The sequence below is a fragment of the Dioscorea cayenensis genome, chromosome 17 (genome assembly GCF_009730915.1).
Source record: "Dioscorea cayenensis subsp. rotundata cultivar TDr96_F1 chromosome 17, TDr96_F1_v2_PseudoChromosome.rev07_lg8_w22 25.fasta, whole genome shotgun sequence".
NCBI lineage: Eukaryota > Viridiplantae > Streptophyta > Magnoliopsida > Dioscoreales > Dioscoreaceae > Dioscorea > Dioscorea cayenensis.
In genome coordinates, this window is record NC_052487.1 from 19,036,504 (window position 1) to 19,053,510 (window position 17,007).

Consider the following 17,007-nt stretch of genomic DNA (forward strand, 5'->3'; position numbering starts at 1 on the left):
AAGTAAAAATTTGTTTTATCCGGCAAAATTGTGAATGCTCAAAGTGAACAAAACAATCTCTATTTTGAAAAATTCTGGTGAATAATAAAAATAAATAAATATCACTTCGATTTAAATCTTTGTGGACAAATTACAGATTCAAATCCTTCATCTCTGAATAGTTGGGAGGGAAATCAAATTCAAAATAGAAATGGCTTTGATTTAAAAAAATAGAAATGGTTTTGATTTAACTCTTTGAAGTATCAAAGATTTTTATGTGTAGGATCATCACTGGGTGGGCTTGGGGCTGGTACTGGGCTAGCTTTTTAAGTACTTAAGACAGAGCGAGTGATATTGCTTTCTCAGGTTGTGTGACTCTGTGTGTGTGTGTGCATTTGAGCAACCAAGGTCAAGAAAAAAAAAGCTTTGAGTTGTGTGGATTTCTAGCTCAACATAAGCGTATGTTGCTTTAATTTGACACCAAAGCACAAAGCTTTGTTTGTCTTGTTGTACATACAAGTTGTGGCTGTAATAAATTAATAATAGCGGAAGTAGTAGTAGTAGTTTTTTTTTTAATTTACTATTTTGTTTGCAAGTGTTTTTGGGAAAGTGGCCTAATGAATGGGATCACTGCTCGGGGCCTCGGGCTCCAGAATAGTGAGTGGTCTCGAGTCCGTGTCTTGTGCCTCTGCAGATCTGTGATAGTCGGATGGCTTTTTAAGTTGGTTTACAGAGTGTATTTGTAATTGTGAGTGTGTGTCTGTAAGAGAGAGAGAGAGAGAGGCCTGAGCTTGTCTTGTACCAATGAATGCAATGTTGACTCCTCCCTGATTCATCTGACCCTTCTCTTCTCCCTTTCCCTGAATTTTAGCCCCTGATTGTGTTCTTTTGCAGGTTAGATCTGCAAGCCTGTTCATGTTATTTTGGATTGACATTCATATAATAACAGAATACAACTGATTTTTTTTTATTATTAATTTTTCTTTTCTTTTCATTTTTTGAATGGTGATCGACATTGCTGTTCATTCACTTCTTTTTAAGATCTACACCATTTAAATCTTGTGGAGATTGTTAGTATACAATAGAATTAGAAGAGATTGAAGACCGATGACATATTTTAGGTTGCTTAAAACCTTGTAGTGGGCCAAAAGTAGCAGTCTTGAAGATTTGTTTGTCAAAGCTGGGTTTTTCTATTCATTGATAAAATGGCTTGTATACTATGTCATTCTTAATATGCTTATGTATGACTTATATTTAATTATTATATATATTTGACAAATTCTGGTATAGCATAATGGTAAATCATAAAAGTTGCCAATATTACAATATCATTATGATGTATAACTATCATTATGATGTGTTGTAGACAGCATCAAGATGCCAAGATCAAAATTGAAGGACATGAAGGTAATCCGATCTGAAACAAATACCAGTCACAATGCTGCTACAACCAATGAATTTGAGATCTCAACTGGTCAAATGCCTGATGCTCAACGTCGCACCTCAACTCATTCATCATCAGATACTGATTCAAATCGTAATGGAGATGATGAAAATGAAGACCATGATAAAATAATTGAAAATACCAGTGGAGTGGTTAATGTAAAAACAGGTATTTTGTGCAATTGATTTCCAAATACAACTTTTTGAGTAATGGGTTAAACCATTTTGTCTTGATGAATGGGCACATGAATTGTTACAGTTGACAATGCGGGTCATCAGAAGGAAGAGGGACGAACAACTTTGAAGGAGTTGTGGGCACTACCTCCGGGGAGAGAAAGTGTTGGTCGAGTGCAAGCGGGCTTGGACAACCAATTGGGCCTCGAGGCACAATTGTTCTCTTCATTCCTAGGTATGATCGCTCGATCTAGCCGTAAGATCGGGTCTTCAATACGAGAGTTGGCATAAAGTGCCAAAAAAACATTGAAGGATGAACTATTAAACTTCATCGAGGTATACTTTTATGCTTATATTTGTGTTATGCATAAGGTATTCTTTTTTATATAATGATATTATTAAGGTCATAATATTTGCTTGAAACTATTTTTGGTTATGAAATAGACACGCTTTTAGTTCTTGAAATCCCAAAAGACTATGTGCTCAAGTCTTTGGGAAAGAAATGGAGGGACAACAAACATGATTTGAAGAGAAAAATATTTCAAAAAGAGAGGATGGGCTGCAAGCAAATAAAGAAAAAGCATCCGGAAGGGACCCATGAATGGGCAATGGGAAGAATTAGTTGATTTTTGGTACTCGAGGAAAGGGGAGGTGCGAAAAAAATATTTTTTTATTATAAATGTAATTATCATGGTATCTTACATATGTAATTTAATGTTCATGTTATTATCGTAAATCGAATCAGGTTGGGGTTTCCTCGAGAAAGCAACAAAAAGTACACACACACTACGGTTCAAAAAAAGTTTCATGAGAAAAAGAAAAAGGAAATGGTAAAAAAATTGTTAAGTCTTTCAATATTCAATAGTATTATCCAAAGAGTATGCTTTGCTAGAAACCATTACTAATCTATAATTTCTTGATTTAGGAACTCGAAGTGGAAAGAAAAATAGGACGCTTTCGAGTTTTTTTCAAAGCAACCCACACTAAAAAAGATGGTTCATATTTGAATAAAGAGACAGAAGAGATTATGGTACTAAGTCTCTGGCCATTATTTTTCCTTCTATTGATTTCTTAAGAAATGGCATTTGCTAAAAAGTCTTTTACATAAATGTAGGAAAAAGGCAAATGAAAAAAACTATCCGAATATCAATCAATCGATGGGGATGAGGGAATGGTTGAAACGTAAATTTTTGACTCAAGTGATTGGAAAAAGAGCGACATGGCCGAGTAAGAGGGCTTGGATTGGGTCCTACACCAACTTCATATTACGGCCATTCAGATAGTCGTCGTCTCACAACATGTAGTGGTCATTCATCTGAGTGCATAGAATTTCGCCAACAGATGAATGAAAAGTTCCAGAAGATGGAAGATGAGCTTGGGCAAGAACGTGCTAATTACAACGCTCTTTATACTTTCTTGCAACAACAATTCCCAGGAGCGACTATTCCCCTGCCTACCATAGGTGGATCGTCTTCTCAATCGCAGGTATTTCAAACTTCTAAACTAGTAATCAGTTACTTTTTGGATACTTCCATAATCAGAAGTTATTATTTCATTTATGTATTTGTGTGTGTATAATTGGGTGATACTCTCTATAAGTTTATAGTATTTATTTATTGATCCATTCCTAATTTTCTGTTGCCAAATTATATATTAAACATATAATTCTAATTATTGCAGAATCAATGCATCGGATCGCAGACCCCTAAGGCTAACACAGCCGGGTCTAGTGTGCATGTTCAGGTAATATATAGTACATTAAACATATAATGTTGTGTGGTGTTTAATACTAATACTCTAAATTATTCTTGCAGAATCAGGCTTCTCCAGAACATTGATGCACTCTTAGGAGGTTCGATGATCAAGACCGATGAATGCTTGATTTTTTTTTCCCCACTTTTTTATGAGATTTTATATGAACTTTGAATGTTCTTCGTGTCTGAGTTTTCCACTACAATTGTACCTATCATATTTTGTTAAATATTTGTGATTGTGAATGAGATTGAAGATCTCGAAGTTGATTAAATTTATATATCATTATGGTATTCACATACATGATTGTACATTATTTATTGCCTTCATATTTCTTTTTATTAATGAAGTTTAATTTGGGTTTTAGGTAATATTCAAATTTATTACAGGAATTAAATGCAAAAATCTGAAAAAAAAATATTACAGGTTTTATCCAATTACCGGCGTTTTTATTTTAAAACGCCGGCATAATCAACAAAGAAATAATATACAGATCGCCGTATTTTCGCGGCGTTTATTCAGAAAATGCCGGCCCATCGGCGGCGTTTTATTACTTAAACGCCGCGAATAAATAAAAAATTCAGTGTCCAACTATGTATTTTTGCCGGCATGTTTCTTGATAAACGCCGTAAATGTTGTGGCGTTTATATATCAAACGCCGGCGGAACCAGGCTACTCTCGAAGAACCAGCTTCGACATTGCCGGCGTTTTACGATCAAACGCCGGTCATACTAGCGGCGTTTTTCGATAACAAACGCCACTACTTTAGCGACGTTGGTTTGCCCGGCGTTTTCGCCGGCGTTTTCCAAAGTCGCCCTGAAGTGATTTACTGGCGTTTATAAACGCCACTAAAGGTAAAAAAAACGCCGGTGAAGAACTAATATGTTGTAGTGACAATAACAATAACAATAACAAATCCTGCAGAAATACTCAAAAGAAGGTTCAAGGAATGGTAGAGACACTTCAAGATGAACACTAACAATAACCTATACATTGTAACTCTTGGATTTTTACAATTTCTCTGGTGTCCATCTGCAAATTACATCAAGCTTGATAGATATCAAAAAATAGCAAAAAAAAAACAAACAATTTAAGAAGAAGAAAAAGGCTCAGATCTTGTCCCTCTGTTCTTTTGCATGGATAAACACGAATAAAGGGTTGCAACTAAAGTTGCCATGCCACCCGATTTCTATACTCTTTTATAGGGCAAATCATCATGGCCAAGACCATCATTACTAAAGATTAAGAGTAATGCTATATAGAGCGAAGCAACCACACGAACCAGCCATGTCGAAAGAAAGAAATACATGATGCAACAAAATTATTCATGTAGATAAAATATCAACCAACATAATTAGAACAGAGGCTCAGATTCAACAGTAATGATGTTCTCCTTCCCCCTCCCTCTACAACAATAAGAGTGGCGGTTGCCTACTAGGCCATCCAAGCCACTATGCCATCGGTGTAGAGAGACGAGGGCATGATAGAAATTTTTAGGGCATCATTGCCTCTGTACCTAATTTCAAGGCGAGCCGGGCTTTTGTGCCAAGAAATTCAGAGATCCAGCCACACGAACGAGAGAGAGAGAGAGAGAGAGAGAGAGAGAGAGAGAGATCCACATGAGAGAGACACAGACTAATGCCGATCTGTGCCCTAGTTTCTCTTCAAAGCCAAACGAGAGAGGGGTGGCGGCCGGATCACAGAGCCACACGAGAAAGAGAGAGAGAGAGAGACAAAAACTAGGGCCGATCTGTGCTCTAGTTTCTCTTCGAAGCCAAATGAGAGAGGGGCGGCGGCCGATCGCGGGGGAGGGAAACGGCGGCCGGAAGAGAGAGAGAGAGTCCCACACGAGAGATACAAAACGCTGCCCTAATTTCTTCTGGGAGAGAACCCCAAGTGTGAGAGAGAGAGAGAGAGATGCCCTCGTTTTTTGTTTCTCCTTTTTATTTTTTAAAATTAAAAAAAAATTGACACGTCACCAGCCACATCATTCGTGTGGCTGGTTCGTGTGATGGCTTCGCCTCATATAGCATTACTCAAAAAATATATCATGCATGCATGAGTTTTGACTTGAAATTATCTCTCCGAAGTATGTGCATCTTGGAGAAGGGATGTATCAAGATATATATCTATATATATATTTTATATAATTTATATTTTTTTATCTGTTGTTATTAACGGAATTTTACATACCAAGAAATTTAGTCATTTCACAAAAATTTATAAAAAATAAATTATCTTTCCAAAATTACCCTTAATTTATATCTTTACATTTTTCTCTCATATTTAATTCCAACAAAAAAAATTGAATAGGGTGTTAATGATAATTTAAAAAAAATAATAAATATTTCTTAATATTTGAAAATGACAGATAAAAAATAATATAGATTTGTAAAAAAAAAGGGAAAGAGTATTATTTATAATGAAATATTAATAATCAACCACTCTCAAAACACTTGTCATTGGACAAGGAAATAAAATAACTCAAGTTTAACTCCAAGTACAAGTGAAGTTTCGAGTTTCAACAAATATAATGGAGCTAACTTTTAGTAATTTAATTAAACTTCGAAATATGAGATGAAAATAATCATATGGAGGCAAAACTTTTAGAGAAAACAATGTGATAGATCTACAAACTCAGAAACCAAAGGCTCATCATCAAGTTACGAGTAAACAACCATATCTTTTACAGACAACCATGGCCAGGCACCTTCCCTTTAGAGAATAAATTAAAAAAACACATACACACAAAACACTTTGTTAATTATGATCTATGATCCTTTAGGTCAATGCTTTTGTTGGTACTTGACACATCCTCCTTTCTATGCCTCTGTAATTAGTGCTCCATTTTCTTCTTTCTATGCATGCCTTTGAATTTAGTGCTTTTCTCCTTTTGGAGGTTAGTGCTTTTCTTCCTTTTGCCATTGAAGTTGGTGTCAACTCTCTCTTTCTCTGTAACAGGTGAACAATTTCAATGGACCCAGATGTCAACCTCTCAGGGGGTAACCATGATGCAAGAGCACTTGGGGTGAACAGGAACATGCATGCCATGCATGGCAAAGTGTTTATATTATATGGGTAGCATTCAAGCAAGTGAGAAATAGAACATGCATATCATTGGCACATACTGTTGTTCTCTTCTGTCTATGGCTAATAGACAAACCCATCTTTTCAAAACCAGCCAGACAAACACACAGAATGTTTATCTAAAAATGGTAATGAACACAATATATATTATGATCATCACCACCATGCAGACAACATGATGGTATTCTGCAGACAATCAAGTAGGGACTCATGTCAAGCAGTATACTTGATAGGAATGAGACATAATTAAGTAGTGCATTTCTTCTGTTATGAATGAAGACACACCTAGTGCTGCCAGCCATGAGAGAAGCACACTGGTGCAACTTTGTTGTTCTCTTGCTCTACCTTCCCTACATCCAAGAATGGGCTGCATATGCACCTCAATAATGCTAATGTTCTAGAGTTTTCCTTCTATATTGAACATAAAGTAAACAAGTATTGAGCATAGCTAGTGTATATCTAACTAATTAGGTATGAAAAAATACTAGAGAAAGGTGGCCATGCATGCATGCAAAAGTTTCAGATATTTATATATATTTATATATATTAATTAATATATATGTATACAGTAGTGTTCTTTTGGTACTGTTGCTCTTGATATTTACCTAACCTAGGTAGATCATTTTATAGCTGGGAATGAAAGGTGCAAAAGTTGTCTTTTATAGGAGATGGTGCAGTGGTCCAAGCATGCACAGATGAAAACAAAGTTTTGTTGATGATATGCAGCTAGCTAGCTCTCCATTCCATTGCCATCCATTTCATTGGTTTTGGAAGGTTGGTGCAAGTTGCTCATTTGACAGGTCTCTCTCTGGTGCATCATGGCATGTTATTCTTAGGCCGGCAAGATCCTTGCTATCAGGATGAGCATCCTTACAACATAAACTAATGTAAAACCATTGGACTAATTCATAATGCTTTTCATGGTGTTCATATTTTGTCTTTAAATAAATATATATTATACTTGTCTTTTTCTCTCAACTCTGTCTGATTCATCCTCCAATGGTTGCATCACCAGTTGACAGTTTATGTTTACATTAACAATTAAAAAAAAAAAGATGGAGGCAGTGTTTTTTTTAATTGATTAATTTGTACAAAGATCATGCAGTACTATCTCAACTTTGCTCACCTAAGCTGAAAGGACATCCATAGTGTTCTTTATATATCTTTTAGATTAATTTTTTTTTTAAGAAATATGGACAAATTTCAGATGGAATCAACCTTGGAGTTGGGAGGAAGAATGAAATATATTGCAAGAGTGATCTTCTAGAAAATTGTAGCTATAAATACTGTATATATATATATAACAAAAAAAAGGAAAAATTAAGAAAAAAACATAACGTTCTCTGTTCTAATCTCTATTGTTAATTTACAGCCATTCATCTCTCCATCACGGACATCTTATTTTCAATCAACGGTTGAAAACAAACCTCCTCATCTCTATCTTCATCTTCATCTCCATCTTCATCAACTCCCTTCTCATCAACCAAACCTTTCCCTTCCTCCATAATCTTCAAGTCACAGTTGTGAACCTCAATATTCCCATAAGTGAGCAACTGGGCCCTACGAGCCTGAGCCTCCCAATCAGTGGTCCCCACTATATAAATCATAAACCCAGCACAACATATCTGGGCAGCAAGCAAGCCCATCCAAAGCCCACAAAACCCAAGACCAAGCCCAAGTCCTAGTCCAACCGCAACCGGCATTCCCACCAAATAAAACGCACCCAAATTTATCCGGGCCGCATGTGCCGGCCTGGCACTCCCACGCAACACACCGCACCCAACCGTTTGAGGACAGTTACCGACCTCGCACAGCCCTACGATCGGCAACGCAGCAGCTGTCAGCCGCACGATCTCCCCGTCCTGAGTAAACATCCGGCCCCACCGTTGCCTAACTCCGGCAGCAAAGCCCATTGCGATGAAGCCCAATAAACCCGCAAGCCCAACAGCGACTCTAGCTGCTGACCTGGCTCGACCGGGCCTGTTCGCACCGAGCTCGTTTCCAACCCGGGCCGAAGCGCCCGAACCCAACGAAGAGGGGAACACGTAGACCAAAGCAGTGGTTTGGATTAGAACGCCCATGGCGGCGATAGCGGGTTTCGGGTCGGGTAAAAGCCCGCAAAGGATGATGAGGAGCTCGTACCACCACCACTCTAAGCAAACTGAAGCGCAGCTTGGGGCCGCGAGACGGGCTAACGGGCCCCACCCGGTAAGGCAATCTCGGATGCTGGGATAACGGGTTTGGCGGGCGAAAGGGAGGAGAGTGAGAAGCATGAAGAGGTTGGAGGTGGCAGAGGCGGCGGCGACGCCGGGGACACCAAGGTGGAGTTTTGAGGCGATGAGGTTGGCGGGGAGGTGAACGGCGGCGGAGATGGCGGCGGAGAGGGTTAGCGGACGAGTGATGGATTGGGAACGGAGGTAGATGCGGATGGGGTTAATGAGAGAGAAGGAAAAGAGGTCAGGGAGGGAGAAAAGGAGGTAGCTTTGAGAGAGAAGAGAAATATCATGGTCTTGATTGAAGAAAGTGAGGATCTTGGAGGAGTTGAGCCAGAGGAGGGAGAGAGGGAGGGAGATAGAGAGGAGAAGGAGAGAGGAACGGAAGAGAGAGAGTGAGAGAAGGTCAGGGCGGGAAGCACCGGAGGCTTGGGAACAGAGAGGTTCGGCGCCGAGAGAGAGGCCGGAAAGGATGGAGTAGCCGGTGATGTTGGCGAAGGCGATGGCAAGGGAGCCGGCGGCTAGAGGGAGGTCGCCGAGAGAGCCTAAGAAGAGCATGGAGATGATGGAACGAGAGTAGAGAAGGAGAGCAGTGAGTGCTATGGGGAGTGAGAGGTTTAAAAGTGATGTTGCTTCTTGGAAAACATTGATGTTGTTGTTGTTGTTGTTGTTGTTGTTGTTGTCATTGTTTGGGGTGGTAATGGAGTGCATTATATTGGTTAGGTTGGGAAAGGTAAATTAAAGGATGGGGATGTGTGAGAAATGGGAAGGGGAAATGTTTGGTTGTTTGGAGTTTGGAAGCAGTATATATAGAGAGGGGCAATGAATGGAAAGAGGGGGGAAGGAGGGAGACAATGCATGGGTTTGAGAGTGTTTGATTTTATTTTATTTTATTTTTTTATTTATTTGGGTGTTGCCCAAAGAGGAAAGTTGTGCACTGACTTTGAACTTCTTTTCTTTGGGTTATATTTGAATGAATCAATGAGACTATGAGAAGGTATGAGACCTTTTTTTAAAAATAAAATTTTGCTTCTGTAGTACATTTGTTGTTTTGTTTTTGGGGAGGCTAGATTCTTGCTTTATGTTTGCCAATAAGTCTTATAGAGGACTTTGTGTGTGTATATATGTATTATACTTGTACATGCTCAAATGAGTCAGACTGAATGTTCTAATTAACTTTATGTGTGTGAACAGCATATGCATGTACGTACTTAGGATTGGATTTGGATTTGGATTTTGAAAGGTGGAGAGTGTTGCTATTGGCTAAAATTTATGGGATGTGATATGAGGATTTATGCGGAATAATAATAATTAACCTTTTTATAAGTTGAAGAAAAGTTTTACATGGAGATTATTTTCACAATGCAAACAATGATATTTGACACTAGTGTTAATGTCAAATATTTGAGAGGAGCATTAAATTGAAATTTTGTTTATTGATTATTAATTTGTGTGATATTTTAAATAAGAGGGTATTAGATATTTTAATATTGAAAATTTATAGTGTTTGTGTTTTATGTGATTTTGCTCTTGTAGCATGTAAAATGAGTAATTGAATTATATTTGCATGAGTAGATACACAATGCATTGAAAGTTTATTAAGGTAAAAAAATAATTAGTATAAGAGTTGAGATTGACCAAAATTTATTGGAGCTGATTTGATCAATCTTACATTAAAACCTTATATTAGTTGAGTAATTATTGAGGCTAATAAACTTTACAAAATGCAATTGGTAATTTTTGAAATATATTACTATCATGTATTAATTAATTTGAGGAGCGCATTTAAAAGAAAGAGGATTGTTTAAATTGTGAACCTTATGAAAAGGGAATATTATTTGACAATTTTATTTATGTTTTTAATGGAGAATATTGTACGCTCAACTTAAAAGTTGGACGGTTTGATTGGTGATCCTTAGTCTAGTGTTTGAGTTCTTTTTGATTTTTTCATCAAGTTTAAGGGTCCTACATAAAGTTAATTTCTTTGATGTACCTCAACCTTTTCTATGTTCTACTTGGGTCTACAATCTTATAATAGAATTATATATCATTCAAACCATATAATAAAAAGGAGAGAGCTAGTGATATTAATCAGTCTCACTTGAAAAACTAATATAAGAGTATTACTATTTTAAAACTACATAGATATGTAACAAATTGTTGCATTTTCAATTACTTTTCAAACACCCAACATCCTTTCCTCTGTACTTTCATGTACATTTTATGGTTTGATAATTAAGTTGAAAGTAGAATATTGGCCAAGAACTATATATGCATCATTGTGATGATAAAATAAAATAAAATAAGATGACAACAGTATGGGCAAAAAATATATTTATATCTAAAGATACATGTGGTACCTATTCATATTTCTGAATGATCCTCAAAATTAACATCATTTTCTGAGCTTCACCATTCACCAACTTGTACATATATATATTAGCTAATACTCCATAAAGAAACACAGCCATGCTAGTTGTTGCCACAAGGCCAACTTGAACAAACATGCCAAACAGCATGTCTCATCAATATAAAATATATACATACAGCATGCATGCCTTGTTGCCCTTATCTTCAACAAGACATACTTAATCACTAATCTAGATCTTTATATATATTAAGCTTCATCTTTGAACTTACAAAGATTTATGAGTGATATATATATACAGCTAGTCAACAATACATCTCATTAATAAGCATAAAAATATCATGACCATGATAGAGAAAAGATGTTGATCCTCATCACCTTTCATACTTCCAGTCTAAATATGGCCAACATGGTGGCAAGTGGCAAGTGCTTCTGTAAAGTATCACGGCACTATGACGTGATCTTTCATGGGACTTTAATTAGTTTTAACCCTATATATATATATATATATATATACGTGTGGCCAAAGGCCAGGTTGGTAACAAGGGAGACAGTTCCCCACCATGCACCCAGCCATATGCATGCAAAGTCCATTAATAAACATAAGCAAACAAGTTTAGAAATTAGGGTTCCATACAGAGGTGGCTCTTGAATACGATGATGATGATGATGATATGAAGATAAAGTAAGGTTAGCCAACCAGAAACGAAGTGGTGTGTGTGTGTCAGTGTGTGTGTGTCTATATATATATATATAGAGTCACAGTCCTGATGACTTTAGGTTCCACTATATATTTGAGGTTTATGGGATACGTGGTGAATGTATATAAGAATGCATGTCATATAATTGCACTAGAGTGAAAGTGGGATCTATAAATACAAATATTTATATATACGTGTGTGAATGATGCATCAAAGTTTTTGTATGTTGTTCATGAAAAGATGAGTAACATATATATATACTGATTAAGACTAGTTGTATGAAGATGTATGTATTGCTGGTTATTGTCATGTGGGACCATGAAAGCATGGAGACGGTGAACGTACTTGAAGCCGCATAAAAGCTAGAGCATTTCAAGTGCATGCCATTGTTTATATCCATTATACACACTAGTGTTCATTAAATAAATCTAGTTGCCCACACTATATCTAGCTAGGAGAGCCACACACACACCACACTTTGAGAACATTAATAATATATAATAAAACTGAGCTAGCTCTGTGCTTTCATAACCAGCCATGATTTGACTGAAAAATTCCCTTTCATTTTCATGTTACAGTGATTATTAACCTTGGTTCATTGTACTCAGATTAATTTAATTAACTTAACTAAAAATCAACTCTAGAAAACGGGGCTTTGACTCCATGCATGATTCTTAAACTAGTTCATACTTGAGCTTTTCTCTACTTTGAAGGAAAGAATTTAAGCATCTTTCCTGACGTGGATTGTAAAGGTTTATCAGATAAGAATGAAAAAAAAGAATATGAGAGATGAGATGAGATGAGATGAGATGGATCTACGTTAGCTCATTTGATAAATTCTATCTATCTATCTATCTTTATATACAGTACGATAACCATTAATCTCTTCATTTAAAAATAAAAATAAATAAATCACAAATTTATTGAAAAAAAAAAGCTAATCTTTTCATATTCAAACTTTGCTACTGCATAACTATTGATGCATGTCTAAACTTTTATGATAAATATATATGGGGAGAGAAGTGGGGGTATGTATGAATAATTTATATAATTAATTGTGGGTGTCTTGTGGATTAGATATATATATATCATCCTACCCCACTAACTAATAAGACATATAAATTTGTTGCTTTACTCCCACTTGATGTTGGATGGATGGAAACAGGTCAGCCATGTCTGGTTCTCCAACATTTTGAAAGGGATTGGAGAATGTTGACCAGTGATTGTGATGCATTTCCCATGGAGTTGAATTAGTGATGTAGCCATTAAGTTTCTTATTGCATGTTTTATTTATGATCATATATATGTATATATATAATTGAACACATCATAAAGCTATTTTGAAGATACAAATTAATTCTTTTTATTTCTCCAATCATGCATCCCCCTTATGGTAGGTTGTTTAAAAGAAATTTGGTTCTTATCCCTCTTGAGTTGGGTGACTTAAAGATTTGGGTTTTAATAAATAATTTTGTATTAACTAAATAACATTAAAAACATATACTAAATTTAATAATTTGGTTATGGAACAAGTCAAAACAATCAATTCCTTAAGTGAAGTCACATTATTTGTAAACATTTAATTTGGCCTTCATGACCCTGTCGTATTTGTTTTGAATGTATTTAATTGGAGTTATCTTGCTTTATAAAATACTTTGTTTTTTGTAAATTTCGGTGTAACTTGAACTACTCCAAAACCCATATGTAAGTGTATTTCAACTTACAGTCAGATCAACCCTACATCTACAACATCTAACAAAAAACCAGATCCAACCACTAGCCCTGTGAAGAAGATGTGTATTTACCTAACTAGCCTAATTAAGCCCTTAAATGAAAGGAAAGGAAAGGGCCCATTTAAAGCCCAAGAGAAGTTAAGTCCAGGTCTTGTGAACTTTGGTCCAGTTATCTGAAGCCCAAGAAGCCCTTGGCCTATGCCTCCTACATATATAGCCCATAATGGATCTATGGATTTAATTCTAATTTAACATTTGTTTTATTTTTATTTAAAAAAAAACATTGTTTGTTAAATACGATTATTTTATGTTTATATCTTATCACCTTAACTCATATTTGAGATATCATAACATTTAACTCGTCCATGCATTAATTTCTCTTTTAATATATATATATATATATAATTTTATAAATCAAATATGTCACTACACACCCACATTATTACGTTTTCACCACTTATTAAAAGAGAGTTGAACCCTCGACTTTATTCATGTGAGTCAGATATTGATGATTTTTTATATATTTTATACCGCAAAATATTTGAAATATTTGTTGGTTTGTGTTCTTTTGTTACTAATTTTTTTAACATTGTTAACATTTGTCTGCATGGGTTAATGCAAATAAAAATCCATATTTACATGAATATAAAGATTTAAGTAAAAAAATAAAAGAGAAAATTATTTTTTTAAAATTAATTCTCAGGTCAAAACAAAACTCTGTTCCACCAACAATTCCATCTAACAATTTTTGTCCTTTTATTAAAAACAATTGAACCATCTATTACTCCAAAAAGTAAAAAAAGAAGAGTTCTTTAAAAACAGAAAATAATGATGGTAATGTAAAGTTTAACACTTTGACCAACAACCTTACACATCTATCTATGTTTTTCAAACTCTTCCCCCAAACTCAACATCTAACACAAGGTCTTGTTAACACCAAAAATAAATAAATAAATAAATAAATAAATAAATAATACAAAAAAAAGAAGAAGAAAAAAAGTACTCCAAATCCAAGAAGTCTTCTACATTTTCCAAACAATCTCAAAAAAAGAATGATAAAAAGACTAAATCTCATAATTCCATTCCATTGTTCCAAAGTTAATTTCTCATTCAAAAAAACAAAAAAAAAAACACTATAATTATGCTTCAAAGGTCATCATCCACTTGCACTGGCCTCCGGAAATCAAGCATTAACATCACAGAGCCTCACCTTCTCTTGCTTTCCTTTTTCCTCGTTTGAAGAGAAGGTCATATGTCTGCATGGTGTCATCCTCTTGACCCTATATCTACCGACCGAGTGTGACTTTGCTGATCAGTGATCAGCCACCATTTTTCCTTACAACCCAACCCTTTCATTCATTATTATTCTGTCGTTTAGAGAGAGAAAAAAATAGAACTAAAACTTATGATATATATATATATATATGATATATATGTTCAATGTATATATAAGCATGATGATGATAAAGAAGGCTGAGAGAGTACTTGGGTTTGGAGTTATGTGAACTTCTGAAATGCAGGAAAGCAGAGCCAGTTTGTGGAGTGTGTTTAATTTGCATTTGTGGCTTTTGTTTTGAATTGAAGAGATGATGATGATCAGGGATTTAATGATGGTTGTGTCTTTTTGTGGTGTGGTTTTTTGTGAAGAGTCTTTGTTAGAGTTATTTGTAGGGTTTGTGTGGTTAAGAACCGAGTTGGTGTTTGTCCATTCCCACTACTACAAAGTGGTGGTGATGCATCATGCATTGAGTGTACTCAAGGAACTCATTTATTGAGCAATCAATGGGCTTCTTTGAACTTTTGTTTGCTTGCATTTGAGTTTGCCTTTTATTTGTGCTAGTTTTGTTTTTCTTTACAATAATGTATTTGGGTTAACATGCTAAACAAAATTAAAAACAAATTACTAATAAGTAGCATTATTTTAAAAAAAAAAACATAAATTTTTTTCCCATGTAGTAGTTGGTTAAAGTGTTTAACACTTCTCTCTTCCTATCTCTTCCAATGCCACCTAGGATGGATGATCCACCTTCAACAATCATTATCTAGGAATCACAGGTTTGTACTACTAGATTATTGTTAACCTATTTTTGATATGTCCTACTTCATCTTTGGTGAATCATGTGATATACTTATGTACTAAGTTGATTTTTTTTTTTTTTTGAAAAGGTGAATAAACCACATGCATTAAAATAAACGAACTAAGTTGATTTGTCTTCTTTTCATCCAACAAAATTGTAATTGTTTCATTTTTATAAAAAATAATAATAACTTATGAATTTATTTTATTTGTTTATATGAAATGTATATGTATTATATGAGCAAATGTACATAAATATGGTGTTAATATCTCAATAAATATGTACCCTTAATCTGTACGAACTCTGTGAACTGAAGAACCAATGCCAATATATTAAGATGTTATTAGTCTCTAAGTTTTTTTTTTAAGCAAAATCTACAACGATGGAAATTTTTTTAAAATGATTCAGAATTATAAAAAATTTAGATTTTTCTTTTTTAAAAAAAACTTGGAAATTTTTAAGAGATAGCGAGAATTAATATTATTTCTATCAAGATTGATAAATAAATAGACAGACCATGTTTAAAACTAGCAGCAACACTTAATTAACACATGTTTCATTTTTATGTTCATGTCTCAGTACAGGGCTGTACAATGAAGATGGGAGCAAAATCACGGATAAGTTTCTCATTAACTTCCTCAATCTACATATAAACCATATGTACATAACAACCTGAGAGTTTCCGTACATGGAGTATAATAATAATAATAATAATAATAATAATAATAATAATAATAATAATAATAACAGTGATTTTTTAAAAAAAATCCCGATAGAAATACCTCGCATTTTTTTAGTTCATCTCTAATAATATATATATCATTTAAAACATTTCTCAAATAATTGTGAAAATAAGAAAATCAAATATTGTTATTATCACAATTATTTTTTTTGTACATCTCAAATATGAAATTTTAATTTTAATTTTTTTTAATAAACATGGACAAGCTACAAGATTTAATAAATATGGATAAGTTACAATATCAAACCTCAAATTTTAAGTTAAAGAAAAAAATATTAACCCTCCCCTCTTAAATACGGTAAATTTTTACTATTTTAAAATCCATTGAATCACATTGGTAAAATATGGACAAACCAGATTATGAGATATACACAGACATAGAGTTAATATTTTAACTCACTCGTGTCTTCACATAGCTAAGATGGCTAAATCACAATATTTGATTAAAAATAAATAAATAAATAAATGAAAATTATTATAATAATATTGAGAACTTGATGATGTAGCATGGCACAAAACCTAATCAAATCCCTAAGATCAAAGTCTGATGTTAAGACCTGTTGCTATACTGTTTAAAAATGATCATAAGCCCACAGGAGGCCCAAAACCCAAAGCACACAGATACCCACCACATAAAATGACACATTTATCCTTGTCTTATCCTAACTTAATCATTCACTTAATTACTTAATCACAACCTGACACCTCATGAAATCCCCAAAACGCCCTCCCCAAAT

The 17,007-nt window shown here is 34.7% G+C and overlaps 1 protein-coding gene across 1 annotated transcript; it reads right to left on the reverse strand.

The window, feature by feature from the left end:
- Window positions 1-7,782: 7,782 nt before the first annotated feature.
- LOC120280985 (protein DETOXIFICATION 51-like) lies at window positions 7,783-9,394 on the reverse strand. Its single transcript, XM_039287942.1, has one exon. It carries the CDS (start codon window positions 9,357-9,359, stop codon window positions 7,812-7,814), a length of 1,548 nt encoding a protein of 515 aa, XP_039143876.1. The 5' UTR covers window positions 9,360-9,394; the 3' UTR covers window positions 7,783-7,811.
- Between the last annotated feature and the right edge of the window lie 7,613 nt (window positions 9,395-17,007).